At 36.6% G+C, this 16834-nt stretch overlaps 1 protein-coding gene across 9 annotated transcripts in view; it reads right to left on the bottom strand.

The window, feature by feature from the left end:
• Window positions 1-16834, bottom strand: part of DNM3 (dynamin 3) — a 576309-nt gene that overhangs the window by 140943 nt on the left and 418532 nt on the right. For all 9 annotated transcript variants that reach the window (XM_059936430.1, XM_059936401.1, XM_059936392.1 and 6 more), the window contains one exon: window positions 15117-15226. In XM_059936430.1, the coding sequence (XP_059792413.1) occupies window positions 15117-15226 (110 nt within the window). The remainder of the gene's footprint in view (window positions 1-15116; window positions 15227-16834) is intronic.

Here is a 16834-nt window from a genome sequence, read left to right as displayed (position 1 = left end):
GGGATGTATGTATATGTATAGCTGATTCACTTTGTTATACAGCAGAAAGTAACACACCATTGTAAAGCAATTATACTCCAATAAAGATGTTAAAAAAAAAAATAAGAGCCTACAATATGCTGCCTACAAGAGAACCACTTTAGGGTAAAGGAAGCATAGACTGAAAGTGAGGGAGTATGGAAAAAGATATTTCATGCAAATGGAGATGACAAAAAAGCTGGGGTAGCAATACTCACATCAGACAAAACTGACTTTAAAACAAAGTCCATAAAGAAAGATAAAGAAGGACACCATATAATGATAAAAGGATCAATATAAGAAGAGAATGTTACACTCATTAACATATATGCCCCCAATATAGGAGCACCCAAATACATAAAACAAATACTAACAGACTTAAAGGGAGAAATTGATGGGAATAAAATAATAGTAGGAAACAAACACCCTACTGACATCAATGGACAGATCTTCCATACATAAAATCAGTAAGGCAACAGAGATTCTAAATGACACCATAGTTAGACTTAATTGATATCTACAAGACATTATATCCAAAAAAACCCAGACCATACATTGCGTTCAAGTGCATGAGGAACATTCTCTAGGATAGATCACATACTAGGACACAAAACAAGCCTCAACTAATTTAAGAGGATAGAACTTATTTCAAGCATCTTTTCTGACCACAACAGCATGAAACTAGAAATCAACCACAGAAAGAGAAACAAGGAAAAAACGATAACATGGAGACTAAACAACATGCTACTAAAAGAAAAAAAAAATGTGTCAATGATGAAATCAAAGAGGAGATAAAAAAATACCTTGCAACAAATGACAATAAAAACACACCCATACAAAATCTAAGGGATGCAGCAAAAGCAGTCATAAAAGGGAAGTTCATAGTGATACAGGCCTTCCTCAAAACATAAGAAAAATCTCAGATAAACAACCTAACCTACCATCTAAGAGAATTAGAAAAAGAACAAACAAAACAAAGTGAGCAGAAGGAAGGAAATAATAAAGATCAGAGAGGAAATAATAAAAAAAGATTAAAAAATAGAAAAAAATCAATAAAACCAAGAGTTGGTTTTTTGAAAGGATAAACAAAATCAACAAATCTCTGGTCAGGCTCACCAAGAAGAAAAGAGAAAGGACCCAAATAAGCAGAATAAGAAAGGAAAGAGAAGAAATAACAACCAATACCACAGAAAAACAAAAAAACATGGGAGAATACTATGAACAGTTATATGCCAACAAACTGGACAACCTAGAAGAAATGGACAAATTTCTAGAAACATACACCCTACCAAAACTGAATCAAGAAGAAATGGAGGGACTTCCCGGGTGGCACAGTGGTTAAGACTAAGCACTCCCAATACAGGGGGCCCGGGTTCTATCCCTGGTCAGGGAACTAGATCCCACATGCATGCTGCAACCAACAGTTTGCCTGCCACAACTAAGGAGCCCTCAAGCCACAACTAAGGAGCCTGCATGCTGCAACTAAAGAGTCCATGTGCAACAACTAAGGAGCCAGTAAGCCGCAACTAAGGAACCCTTGAGCCACAACTAAGGAGCTCGCCTGCCACAAATAAGGAGCCCACAAGCTGCAACTAAGGAGCCTGCCTGCTTCAACTAAGACCCGGTCCAACCAAATAAATTAAAAAATATTAAAAAAAAGAAAGAAGAAGAAATAGATAATTTGAACAGACCAATCACTAGAAGTAAATAGAACTTTTAATTAAAAAAACTCCCTGGTAACAGAAGTCCAGGATGGCTTCACTGGGGAATTCTACCAAACATACAAAGAACTTACACTAATCCTTCTCAAACTCCTCCAAAAGATTGAAGAGGAGGAAACACTCACAAAGTCATTCTATGAAGCCACAACTACCCTGATACCAAAACCAGGCAAAGACACTACCAAAAAAGAAAATTACAGGCCAATATCTCTGATGAATATAGATGCAAAAATTCTCAATAAAATCTGAGCAAACTGAATCCAACAACACATAAAAAGGATCATACACCATAATCCAGGTGAATTCATCTCAGGGTCACAAGGATAGTTCAACATACCCAAACCAATCAATACAATACACAACATCAACAAAAGAAAAGACAAACACCACATGATCATCTCAATAGATGAAGAAGAAGCATTTGATAAAATTCAACATCCATTCATGATAAAAACTCCCACCAAAGTGGGTATAGAAGGAACATATCTCAACATAACAAAAGCCATTTATGATATACCGCCAGCCAACATAAAGCTCAACAGTGAAAAGCTGAAAGCCTTACTTTTCAGCTAAAATCTGGAACAAGACAAGATGTTCACTCTCACCACTTCTATTCAACATAGTATTGCAGGTCCTAGCCACAGCAATTAGACAAGAAAAAGAAATAAGTGGTATCCAAATCAGAAAGAAAGACATAAAATTGTCATTATATGCAGATGACATGATAATATATACCGAAAACCCTAAAGACTCCACAATAAAACTATTAGAACTGATAAATAAATTCAGCAAGGTAACCAAATACAAGATTAATACACACATTTCTGTTGCATTTCTGTACACTAACAATGAAATATCAAAAAGAGGAAGTGAAAAAAACAATCTTCTTTAAAATCACATCAGAAAAATATCTAGAAACAAATCTAACCAAGGAGGTGAAAGAGTTATATGCTGAGAAGTACAAAACACTGATAAAGGAAATTGTAGATGATTCGAGAAAATGGAAAGATATCCCATGCTCTTGGATTGGTAGAATTAATATTGTTAAAATGGCATTACTACCCAAAGCAAGCTACAGATTTAATGCAACCCCTATTGATTTCCCCATCACATTTTTCACAGATCTAAAACAAAGAATCCTAAAATTTATATGGAACCACAAAAGACCCATAATTGCCAAAGCAATCCTGAGGAAAAAGAACAAAGTTGGAGGCATAACCCTTCCAGGCTTCAGACAATACTACAAAGCTACAGTAATCAAAACATCATGACACTGGCACAGAAACAGACATATAGATCAATGGAACAGAATAGAAAGCCCAGAAATAAACCCACATACATATGTTCAATTAATCTTTGACAAAGGAAGCAAGAATATACAATGGAGAAAAGACAGTCTCTTTAGCAAGTGGTGTTGGGAAAGCTGGACAGCCACATGTAAACCAATGAAGTTTGAACACTCTCTCACACTATACACAAAAATAAACTCAAAATGGCTTAAAGACTTAAATATAAGTCAGGACACCATAAAATTCCTAGAAGACAACATAGGCAAAACATTCTCTGACACAAATTGTAGCAATGTTTTCTTAGGTCAGTCTCCCAAGGCAAAAGAAATAAAAGCAAAAATAAACAAATGGGACCCAATCAAACTTCTAAGCTTTTGCACAGTAAAGGAAACTATAAACAAAATGAAAAAATTGCCTACAGAATGGGAAAAAATATTTGCAAATGATGTTACCAACAAGGGCTTAACTTCCAAAATGTACAAACAGCTCATACAACTCTATATCAAAAGAACAAACAACCTCATCAAAAAAGGGGCAGAAGACCTAAATAGACATTTCTCCAAAGAAGACATACAAAAGGCCAACAAGCACATGAAAACACACTCAACATCACTAATTATTAGAGAAATGTAAATCAAAACTTTAATGAGGTATCACCTCACACTGGTCAGAATAGCCATCATCAAAAAGTCTACAAATAATAAATGTTGGAGAGGGTGTGCAGAAAGGGAATTCTCCTACCCTGTTGGTGGGAATGTAAATTGGTGCAGCCACTATGAAAAACAGTATAGAGGTTCCTTAAAAAACTAAAAATAGTTACCATATGATACAGCAATCCCATTCCTGGGCATATACCCAGAAAAGATGAGAATTTGAAAAGATAGATGCACCTCAATTTTCACTGCAGCACTATTTACAATAGCCAAGACTTGGAAACAATCTAAACGTCCATCAACAGACGAAAGGATAAAGAATGTGTGGTGTATGTGTATATAATATACACACACACACACACACACACACACACAATGAAATGTTACTCAGTCATAAAAAAAGAATGAAATAATGCCATTTGCAACAATATGGATGGACCTAGAGATTATCATACTAAGTGAAGTAAGTCAGACAGAGAACAACGAATATTATATGACACATTTATATATGGATTGTAAAAAATAGTACAAATGAACTTATTTACAAAACAGAAACAGACACACAGACATAGAAAACAAACTTATGGTTACCGAAGCAGACTTCGGGGAGGGATAAATCAGGAGTATGGGGTTAACAGACACAGAGTACCATAAATAAAATAGATAAACAACAAGGATTTACTGTATAGCATAGGGAACTATATTCAATATCTTGCAACAACCTATAATGGAAAAGAATAGAAAAAAAAGTGTATGTGTGTGTATACATCTATATATTCAAATCGCTTTGCTATACATCGGAAACTAACACAATATTGTAAATCAACTATACTTCAATTTAAAAAAACTGTCAAAGAGATGATATACAGATTTTCAGATTTTATGAAAGTCATGAATCATAAGGTTTACTAAACACAATGAATCCCAAGAAGCAAATATAAAGCAACACACATACATAAACACATTGTATCAAAATTTCAATATATCAATGAGAAAAGTGATCTTAAAATCAACCAGTGAGGGCTTCCCTGGTGGCGCAGTGGTTGAGAATCTGCCTGCCGATGCAGGGGACATGGGTTCGAGCCCTGGTCTGGGAAGATCCCACGTGCCGCGGAGCAACTGGGCCCGTGAGCCACAATTACTGAGCCTGCGCGTCTGGAGCCTGTGCTCCGCAACAAGAGAGGCCGTGATAGTGAGAGGCCCGCGCACCGCGATGAAGAGTGGCCCCCGCTTGCCACAACTAGAGAAAGTCCTCGCACAGAAACGAAGACCCAACACAGCCATAAATAAATAAATAAATAAATAAATAAATAAATAAATAAATTAAAAAAAAAAAAAATCAACCAGTGAGAAAATACAGATTAACTTATGAAAGGAACAATAATTAGACTGGCAGTTGACTTCTCAAAAGCAGAGCTGAAGTCAGAAGATAAGGAAATAATGACTTCAAATTTATGAGTTGAAAGAACTATCAATCTGTAATTTAATATCCAACTAAAGTATTATTCAAAATTGAGGGCAAAATAAAAACAACCACCAAACTGAGTTACAATCAAGTAGCACCCACTGAAGGGATTTCTAAAGGGTATACTTTAGTGTGACAGAGAATGAAACAAAATTAAACACTGGGATGCAAGAAGAAAAGTAAACAAAGAAATTGGAGATCACATCAATAAATCTAAACAAGCACTGACTTTGTGAATCAATTATAATATTGAGTAAGGTGGTAAAAAGTAAGGTGGAACTCCAATACCAGGTAAAAGTAACATGGAAATCAGGAAAGAATTAGTGGAGCTAAAGTGTTTTGAAGTCATTATGAAAAAAGAGTAGAATGATTAACTTCACGCTTTAAGTCAAAAATATTAAAGGGATGCCAAAAAGAATAAAAATAAGGTGTATATTGTAAATTCCAAGCCAAGGAAAAAAATAAGTTAACCTGAAATGAAGAAAAATGAGTCTGGAAAGAAGGGGCTAAAACAAGTATACAAAAGGCAGGGTAGAAGATGGCGGCAAGGGAGGATGTGGAGCTTGCGTCTCCCCACAACTAGGGCAACTTTTGGATGCTGGTGGGGAACCTTGATGCCCAAGGAGACAGGAGGAACCTCTGAGCGACCGGGTAGGATGTGTGGGGAAGTGAGGGGGTAGGAGGAGAAGTGGAGGCCAGACAGGACCAGTGCCCCTGAGGGGTGGCTGGGAGAGGGGAGGGGTTCCTACACCTGGAAGGACCCTTGGGGGTTCTGAAGATCAGGGGAGGTGCAGAGGGCATTTCCCCCACCATATCGGGCCCCAGGAAGCCTGCTGGGCTCCTGGGCCCGGTCCTCTGCCCTCTGAGGACCCTCCTGGTCATATGGGTCCTACGTGCATAGGAGGGAGGTAGGGGGAGAGAAGAGGAGAGGCAGATGGGAGGGGCCCTCTGAGATCAGAGGATCAGGGGAGGTGCAAAGGGTGTTTGTCCCACCCAATCGGGCCCAGTGAAGCCTTTTGGGCTTCCAGGTCTGGTCCCCTGCTCTCTGGAGCCCCCTCTGGCCGCATGGGTCCTAGGGGCATAGGAGGGATGGAGAGGGGGAAGAAGAGAGGCCAAGGGGGAGGAACCCTCCAGGAATGGAGGATCAGGAGGAATGCGTCTAGCATTTCCCCTGCCCACTAGACCCAGGGAACTTGCTGAGCTCCTGGACCCGGTCCTCCAGCTTCCAAGGCCAGAGGCACTCCAGGGCCCATCCTGCTGCATTGAGCCTAAGTTCCCCCTCCCACCCCGCCAGGGCCTTTTCCGGCCCTCTGGGTCCTAAGCATAGGCCCTGCCCACTGCCTAAACCCCGCCTCTGCCTAAGCCCCGTCCCCCACAGCCAAGGCATTTTCTGGCTTTTTCTTTTTCTTTTTTTCTCCTCTTTTTTCCTATTGTAGTTCTATTTTACCTTCCGGTTGTTGTTTCATTTTTATTTTTATTTTTTTAATTCTCTCTAACATATCTGTTAGTTTTCTAATATTATTTTATTTTTTACTCTTTGTTATTGTTCTGCTTTTTTTTTTTTTTCTTTTTCCTTCTTTTTGCCACCCCACACGGCCTGTGGGATCTTGGTTCATGAGCTGGGGGTCAGGCCTGAGCTCCTGTGGTAGGAGCTCTGAGTCCGAACCACTGGACTAACAGAGAACCTCAGACCCCAGGGAATATTCATCAGAGTGAGGTCTCCTAGAGGTCCTCATCTCAGCTCCAAGACCACCTCTACCCAATAGCCTACAAACTCCAGTGCCGGAAGCCTCAAGCTAAACAACCAGTAAGACAGGAACACAATACCACCCATCAAAAAAAAAAAAAAATGAGATGACAAAAAAGTATGTCACAGATGAAGGAGCAAGGTAAAAACCTAAAAGAACAAATAAATGAAGAGGAAATAGGCAACCTACCTGGAAAAGAATTCAGAGTAATGATAGTACAGGTGATCCAGAATCTCGGAAATAGAATGGAGGCACAGATCGAGAAAATACAAGAAATGTTCAACAAAGATCTAGAATAACTAAAGAACAAACAAACAGAGATGAACAACACAATAGCTGAAATGAAAAATACACTAGAAGGAATCAATAACAGAATAACTGAGGCAGAAGAACGAATAAGTGAGCTGGCAGACAAAATGGTGGAAGTAACAGCTGAGGAGTAGAATAAGGAAAAAAGAATGAAAAGAATTGAAGACAATCTCAGAGTCCTCTGGGACAACACTAAACTCACCAACATTTGAATTATAGGTGTCTCAGAAGAAGAAGAGAAAAAGAAAGTGTCTGAGAAAATACTCGAAGAGACTATAATGGAAAACTTCCCTAAAATGGGAAAGGAAAGAGTCAATCAAGTCCAGGAAGCACAGAGAATTCCATACAGGATAAACCCTAGAAGAAACACACCAAGACACATTTTAATCAAACTAACAAAAATTAAATTCAAAGAAAAAATACTAAAAGCAGCAAGGGAAAAGCAAAAAATAACATAAGAAGGGATCCCTAATAAGGTTATCTGCTGATTTTTCAGCAGAAACTCTGCAGGCCAGAAGGGAGTGGCAGGATATACTTAAAGCGATGAAAGAGAAAAACCTACAACCAAGATTACTCTACCCAGGAAGGATCTCATTCAGATTTGACAGAGAAATTAAAAGCTTTACAAACAAGCAAAAGCTAAGAGAATTCAGCACCACCAACCAGCTTTACAACAAATGTTAAAGGAACTTCTCTAGGCAGGAAACGCAAGAGAAGAAAAAGACCCACAAAAACAAACCCAAAACAATTAAGAAAATGGTAATAGGAACATACATATTGATAATAACCTTAAATGCAAAAGGATTAAATGCTCCAACCAAAAGACACAGACTTGCTGAATGCATACAAAAACAAGACCCATATATATGCTGTCTAGAAGAGACCCACTTCAGACATAGGGACACATACAGACTGAAAGCGAAGGGATGGAAAAAGATATTCCATGCAAATGGAAATCAAAAGAAAGCTGGAGTAGCAATACTCATATCAGATAAAATAGACTTTAAAATAAAGACTGTTAAAAGAGACAAGGGAGGACACTACATAATGATCAAGGGATCAATTCAAGAAGAAGATATAACAATTATAAATATTTATGCACCCAACATAGGAGCACCTCAATATATAAGGCAAATGCTAACAACCATAAAAGGGGAAATCAACAGTAACACAATAATAGTAGGGGACTTGAACACCCCACTTTCACCAATGGACAGATCATCCCAACAGAAAATAAGTAAGGAAACACAAGCTTTAAATGACACAACAGTGGTGGGAATGTAAATTGGTACAGCCACTATGGAGAAGAGTATGAAGGTTCCTTAAAAAGCTAAAAACAGAACTACCATATGACCCAGCAATCCGGCTACTGGGCATATACCCAGAGAAAACCATAATTTGAAAAGATACATGCACCCTAATGTTCATTGCAGCACTATTTACAACAGCCAGCAACATGAAAGCAACCTAAATGTCCATAGACAGAGAAATGGATAAAGAAGATGTGATATATATATATATATATATATATATACATATATACAATGGAATATTACTCAGCCATAAAAAAGAACAAAATAATGTCATTTGCAGCAATATGGATGGACCTAGAGATTGTCATGCTGAGTGAAGTAAGTCAGACACAGAAAGACAAACATTATATGATATCGATCATAAGTGGAATCTAATTTTAAAAAACAATACAAGTGCTTCCGTGGTGGTGCAGTGGTTAAGAATCCGCCTGCCAATGCAGGGGACACAGGTTCCAGCCTTGGACCAGGAAGATCCCACATGCTGCAGAGCAATGAAGCCTGTGTGCCAAAACTACTGAAGCCCACGTGCCTAGAGCCCATGCTCCACAACAAGAGAAGCCACCACAATGAGAAGCCTGGGTACCTCAACAAAGAGTAACCCCTGCTCGCTGCAACTAGAGAAGGCCTGCGCACAGCAATGAACACCTGACACAGCCAAAAATAAACAAATAAATAAATTTATAAAAAACAAAACAATACAAATGAACTTATCTACAAAACAGGAACAGATTTACAGATATCGAAAACAAACTTACAAAGGGGCTCGTGGGGAGGAATAAACTGAGAGATTGGGATGGACATATACACACTGCTATATATAAAATAGATAACTAATAAGAACCTGCTATATAGCACAGGGAACTCTACTCAATACTCTGTAATGGCCTATATGGGAAAAGAATCTAAAAAAGAGTGCATGTATGTATATGTATAACTGATTCACTTTGGTGTACACCTGAAATTAACAAAACGTTGTAAATCAACTATACTCCAATAAAAATTTAAAAAAAAAAGAAAAAGAAAAAGAAAAAAAAAAAATAAATGACACAACAGACCAGATAGAGTTAACTGATATTTATAGGACATTCCACCAGAAAGTGGCAGAATACACTATCTTCTCAAGCGCACACGGAACATTCTCCAGGATAGATCACATCTTGGGTCACAAATCAAGCCTCAGAATATTTAAGAAAATTGAAATCGTATCAAGCATATTTTCTGACCACAATGAGATTAGAAATAAATTACAGGAAAAATACTGTTAAAAACACAAATACATGGAAGCTAAACAGTGCACTACTAAATAACCAAGAGATCACTGAAGAAATCAAAGAAGAAATAAAAAAATACATAGAAAGAAATGACAATGAAAAAACGATGACCCAAAACCTATGGGACACAGCAAAAGCAGTTCTAAGAGGGAAGTTTATAGCAATTCAATCTCACCTCAAGAAACAAGAAAAATCTCAAATAAACAATGTAAGCTTAAACCTAAAGCAACTAGAGAAAGAAGAACAAACAAAACCCAAAGTCAGTAGAAGGAAAGAAATCATAAAGATCAGAGCAGAAATAAATGAAATAGAAATGAAGAAAACAATAGTAAAGATCAATAAAACTGCGCACAGCAATGCAGTTGCTCAAAAAGTTGGTTCTTTGAGAAGATAAACAAAACTGATAAACCTTTAGCCAGACTCATCAAGAAAAAAAGGGAGAGGACGCAAATCAATAAAATTAGAAATGAAAAAGGAGAAATCACAACTGACACCCCAGAAATACAAAGGATTATAAGAGACTACTACAAACAACTATATGTCAATAAAATGGACAACCATAATGAAATGGACAAATTCTTGGAATGGTACAATTTTCCAAGACTGAACCAGGAAGAATTAGAAAATATAAACAGACCTACACAAGTAATGATATTGAAACTGTAATTAAAAGTATTCCAACAAACAAAAGTCCAGGACCAGATGGCTTCACAGGTGAATTATATCAAACATTTAGAGAATGGCTAACACATATCCTTCTCAAACTCTTCCAAAAAATTGCAGAGGGAGAAACACTCCTAAATTCGTTCCTTGAGGCCACCATCACCATGGTACCAAAACCAGACAAAGATATCACAAAAAAAGAAAATTACACACCAGTATCACTGATGAACATAGATGCAAAAATCCTCACCAAAATACTAGCAAACAGAATCCAAAAATATATTAAAAGGATCATACACCATGATCAAGTGGGATTTATCCCAGGAATGCAAGGATTCTTCAATATATGCAAATCAATCAATGTGATACACCATATTAACAAATTAAGGAATAAAAACTGTATGATCACGTCAATAGATGCAGAAAAAGCTTCTGACAAAATTCAACACCCATTTATGGGCAGAGGGAACTTGCCAGAAAATGGACATAGAGGGAACCTACCTCAACATAATAAAGGCCATATATAACAAACCCACAGCGAACATCATTCACAGTGGTGAAAAACTGAAAGCATTTCCACAAGATCAGGAACAAAACAAGGATGTCCACTCTCGCCACTCTTATTCAACATAGTTTTGGAAGTCCTAGCCATGGCAATCAGAGAAGAAAAAGAAACAAAAGGAATACAAATTGGAAAAGAAGACGTAAAACTGTTGCTGTTTGCAGATGACATGATACTATACATAGAAAATCCTAAGATGCCACCAGAAAACTCCTAGAACTAATCAATGAATTTGGTAAGAATACAAAATTAATTCACAGAAATCTCTTGCATTCCTATAAAATAACAATGAAATATCAGAAAGAGAAATTAATGAAACAATCCCATTTACCATTGCAACAAAAGGAATAAAATACCTAGGAATAAACCTACCTAAGGAGACAAAAGACCTGTATGCAGAAAACTATAAGACACTGATGAAAGAAATTAAAGATCATACAAACAGATGGAGAGATATACCATGTTCTTGGATTAGAAGAATCAAGATTGTGAAAATGACTATATTACCCAAAGCAATCTACAGATTCAGTACAATCCCTTTCAAACTACCAATGGCATTTTTCACAGAACTAGAACAAAAAAAGTCACAATTTGTATGGAAACACAAAAGACTCCGAATAGCCAAAGCAATCTTGTGAAAGAAAAACGGAGCTGGAGGAATCAGGCTCCCTGACTTCAGACTATACTACAAAACTATAGTAATCAAGACAGTATGGTACTGGCACAAAAACAGAAATATAGATCAATGGAACAGGATAGAAAGCCCAGAGATAAACCCACAGACGTATGGTCACCTAATTTATGACAAAGAAGGCAAGTACATACAATGGAGCAAAGACACCCTCTTCAATAAGTGGTGCTGGTAAAACTGGAGAGCTATATGCAAAAGAATGAAATTAGAACACTTCCTAACACTATACACAAACACAAACTCAAAATGGATTAAAGACCTGAATGTAAGATTGGACACTATAAAACTCTTAGAAGAAAACATAGGAAAAACACTCTTTGACAATAAACCACAGCAAGGTCTTTTATTACCCACCTCCTAGAGAAATGAAAATAAAAACAAAAATAAACAAATGGGACCTAATGAAACTTAAAAGCTTTTTCATAACAAAGGAAACCTTAAACAAGACGAAAAGACAGCCCTCAGACCATATTCTCTGACTACAATACAATTAAGTTAGAAATCAACAACAAAACAATAAAATTCCATGCACTATAAAATATAAAACACAGTCCTAAACAACTCAAAGAAAAAATCATAATGAAGATTATGGAAACAGAAGATCGGAGCAAACAGAACTTAATGATAACAAAAGTATTACATTACAAAGTTTGTGATGAGCAGCAAAAAAATATGTAGAGGGTAATCTATACATTTATATGCATATATAGGAAAAAACAGGATAAAAATTGATGAGCTACACATCTAAATTAAGAAGTTAGAAAAAAAGAGCTACAAAGTAAACACAAAATACAAGTTAGGAAATGAAGAAGGGAGCAGAAATTCTTGAAATAGACAAAATATATACAATTGAGGATCAAAATCAAAATCTGGTTCTCTGGAAATAGATACAACTCTGGAAAGAGTGATCAAGTTAAAAAAAATGAGGCTTAATATCAGAAATAAAAAGGGGTCATATTTCAGATACAGCAGAGATTTGTAAAAATAGAACATTAAGAAATACTTGATGCTAATATATGTTAAAATGAACAGAATGGACAATTTCCTAAAAAATTATATAATTTGTCTAAACTGACTCATGGAAAAAAACAGAAAACCTGAACAAATCTGTAATTATTAAATCACTAGTCAAAAGTCTACTTATCAAAACTGTCCACAGGGTTGGATGATTTTACAGGTGGGATCTACCAATCAGTTAACAGTTAATCCCTACCTTACACAAAGTGTTTCAAAGAAAAATAAGAACTTATTTCCACTTCAATTATGAAGCTAACAGAACCCTTGATATGAAAACCAGGCAGGGAAAGTACAGAAAAGAACATTTATGGGCCAATTTCATTTTTGAACATAGATGCAAAAGTCTAAATAAAATGCTGGCAAACTTAAGCCAGGAACACATAATAGATAATAATACATCATAATTTAATTTAGGTTTAATCCCAGGAGATCAAGGATGGTTTACAATAAGAAGGTCTATTAATGTATTTCACCACATGAATGGATTAAAGAAGAAAATCAAAGAGGCAAAAAAAGCACTTAAAAGAGTTAAACACCCATCCATGATTAAAACAGAAACCTTAGCAACTAGGAACCCAGGGGATCATCTTTACCTGATATCAGGTACCTATAAGAAAGGGCTTAACCATAAAGTTGTGAAATAATTTTCCTTAAAATCAGAAACAAAACAAAGATGCCCAATTGTACTTAACATTGTACTGGAGGGCCTAGCCAGTACAAAAATAATTGAAAATAATCAAGATTTCAGAGGAAAAGACAAATGGCAAATGTGCCTGTAGGTGGGACATTCTTGCACACACAGAGGTCTTGAGAAGTGGTTGAAGAGTTCAATACCTTCTGACAAGTCTAGAATTCCAGGATACCTAGATTTTTAGAAGCCCAGAGTTTTCTTATATTTGTGTTTTTTGCTGTCTTTAAAATCCATAGTTGTATTTGTCTAAATAGATGCTTTACCGTTGTCTGATTTTTTTACTTTGTACTCAGCCCTTTTATAACCTGAACTTTCTAGGTTGATCAAGGATTCAAATTTAGTTTGACCTCCTGTGTGGTAATCATACTTCCAACTCTGCAGCCAGACAAGAAGGCTGAGCATACCCCTGAAGATTCCTTTAGGACCTCCCAACTCCCTGCTGCTCTGAGGAAGGTATGTAAACAGTACTGAGTTTTGCCCTAGTGGAAGACACACTACTGCTCTCTCCAGGAAACCTTTTTATTCTTTATCATTTTCAGTGTCTTTTTACAAGCTGCTCTCAAAAACAATACTAGGTCTTTAATAAAATCCCATCACAGTATCTGGTAGGGAGTTGTATTTAATTTTCTTTTCCCTTGATTCTTTAAATGCTTGCTCTTGTGGTTTTTCTAAGTATTTTTGTATAATGAGTCACTCTGAGCAACTGACTGGGAATGTAGGAAGAAGGGCTTTTTTTTTTTTTTTTTTGCTATTTTGATTTACTGTGTGATTGACCCTGGACCAGTCATTGAACCTAATCAAGGAACTTCACTCATTGCTAAATAAAGATAAAAGGCTTTGAGAGATGGGTTAAAATTAGATCCTGCCACCTACTGACTCAGTCTCTTAATAACTGACTCATAGAAATTAATTAGCTTGTTCCTATAACAATTCCATTTGGAAAAGATCTCCTTTATTATTTTTGCCTAGTTGGAGCCTTTTTACATCTCTCTATCCAATTCTCTGTCGCCTCCCCATTTGTTTACTTAACTTTACTGCTTACTTTCAGTGAACAACCATGGCACTCCATGAAAATCAGCCCAAAATTCAGGGCTAATTTTGTGATCTTAAGAAAGTCTCCGAGCTACATTTCTAATTTAGGAAATGGTAACCACAGTACTCTATCTTTTAGCTCACAGACAATTGTTACAAAAACCAGGCAATGAAAGTAAAGAGTGCTTTGAACAACTGTAAAGAACAATATATTTATATTCACATTAACTGAATAATTCTATTCACCAATGTAAGAATTGAGTCATAATACATAGGAGAAGGTCTTAAGTGATATTCATCCATGCTAGACAGAGACTATTAAAAATTATAGCTGAGCAATTTATTTATAAGTATGTAAACAATACATTCAGGACAAGGAAGACTTTAAAGTAACAAAATGTAATTTAAGAATGGAAGCAGCATGACATGGGTGCCTGTTGGAAAAGCAGGAAATAAATTAATTAATACTTTAAGATCCTCCTTATTCTAAGTTTAAATCTTCTGAATCCACAACCTATGGTAAAAGCTAAAAATACAAAATAAATGAAAGGAAAACTGAAGAGTTGACAAATTTCAAGGTGGGAGCAAAAGAAATCTTGTAAATATGGTCTCTGGATCATGTAGAAATTCAAGGAAAGAAAATGTGAAGACAAAAGTTGCTTCATTTTCTTACCTTTGTTCTGTATTAAAGAGTGCAAAGATGTGCTTGCTAGACATAAAGCTTTTTTCCACATCCCGAACTTTCAGGTTGTCCAAGGGAAGCATATACTTCTTTTCTTTTTCCTAGAGAGAGAGAGAGAGAGAAAGAGAGAAAGAGAGAGAGAATTGGCTTTAATAAAAGATCTTGAAGCATGCCCATAGCAACACATCACCTGAGTTGGTCAACATTTAATTAGAATATTTTGATACCATCACACACTACTTTGATACCAGCTACCAAGGAACAAAAATTATCTGAGATAGGAGACTCCAATGGTTCTCAACACGTGGGTCAGAAGAATGAGGGGAGGGAAAGTGCAGAGGAAGGAAGGGCTCAGGGATGGAGAAAACACATGGTCCTCTATCCTTTCTTCCTCATGTGGGTCCCCTTAGATGTTTTAAAATGTTAGTTTGATATTAAAAATTTAGCCATCTGTTAATATTTAACAAAAATGTTCTGGTCCTAATTCAATGAGAAATGCCAGATGGATTTCATTTCATATTTTATTTGCAGCCTAAGCAGTTTTGATAGCCAGAGCTGGCAAGAGACTGGAAGCACAAGGACCCTAGTATGAAATACCCCCTATAAACTATGATAAAGCACAGAAAATACTTCCTTCCTTTGAGTCTAGAATAAAATGTGGGTCCAGAAAGAAATGATTCCATTAAATTGTCAAACTCTTTGAGGAAAAAAGAACCCATTAGAAGTGAACTAATATTAACTAGAACAAATTCTCTTAAAATTAACAACACTTTAGGAAGAAAATGCACATTTGAGAGGGGAGGTCTGCAAATGGGACCAAACTAATCTTGGTAAAACAAAACATACTGGATACCAAAGAATTATTAGAAACATTTACTTTTAAGGATTGGCCCAGGGACAATATTATCATATGCATAAATGCCTAACAACCAGTATAATAGAAGAGAGCCAAATACTCAGTTTAAGAAACCTAGTCGATATCTATTACCTGGGGCACTTTAGCACAGTCCTTGTTAAACAGTAGTCCTCTGTATATCTCGGGTGACAGTCCTGAGAAAAACCAGGCCTAGACCCCAGAGGAGGAGAGCATGGAGATCTAGCCATGACTTTTAATAAACAACTATTAATGTCTGTGGGAAATACATGTAACGTACAGATATGTTTGACATAAGCCTTTTTGTTCCTGAAGCTCCTCCAGCTCTCGCTTGAGAATTGGTCTAGGCTCAGCTGTGTGGGGCAGAACTCTTCCATGCCTCTAGCCTGCTTGTGGGGACCACACTCTCTGCAGACATCAGAAAGTATTATTGCAAGAACTATCACTGGCTTTGCCACTTCTCACTCCTAAATTAATCAGGGAAAGTTGGGCAGAGCACTTTAGAATAGTGAGGCAGAGAGAAATAGATGACTCGAGAAGTTGAAGGAAGCTGGTTGGAGAACAAAATGGCTGTCCTGGCAGACAAGGTCTTCAAAGAAGATAGCAAAACAAAACAAAACAAAAACATAAAAGAAACTGAATGGCAGTGAGAGGAGCCCAAGAATAAACATGAAAAAGCAAAGCACTGTAAGAAGATTCCAATGTTTCTTGTACAAAAATTAACAGTATATTAGCAAACACGATATTCTAAATAGCAAAATACATAATTTACATAAATGAAGCATTATAGTTGGGTCTAACTTGTTTGAAAGACTTGTCAGACTATTTTAGGATA

The sequence above is a fragment of the Balaenoptera ricei genome, chromosome 1 (genome assembly GCF_028023285.1).
Source record: "Balaenoptera ricei isolate mBalRic1 chromosome 1, mBalRic1.hap2, whole genome shotgun sequence".
Classification (NCBI taxonomy): Eukaryota; Metazoa; Chordata; class Mammalia; order Artiodactyla; family Balaenopteridae; genus Balaenoptera; species Balaenoptera ricei.
This window is presented reverse-complemented; position numbering and strand designations above follow the sequence as displayed.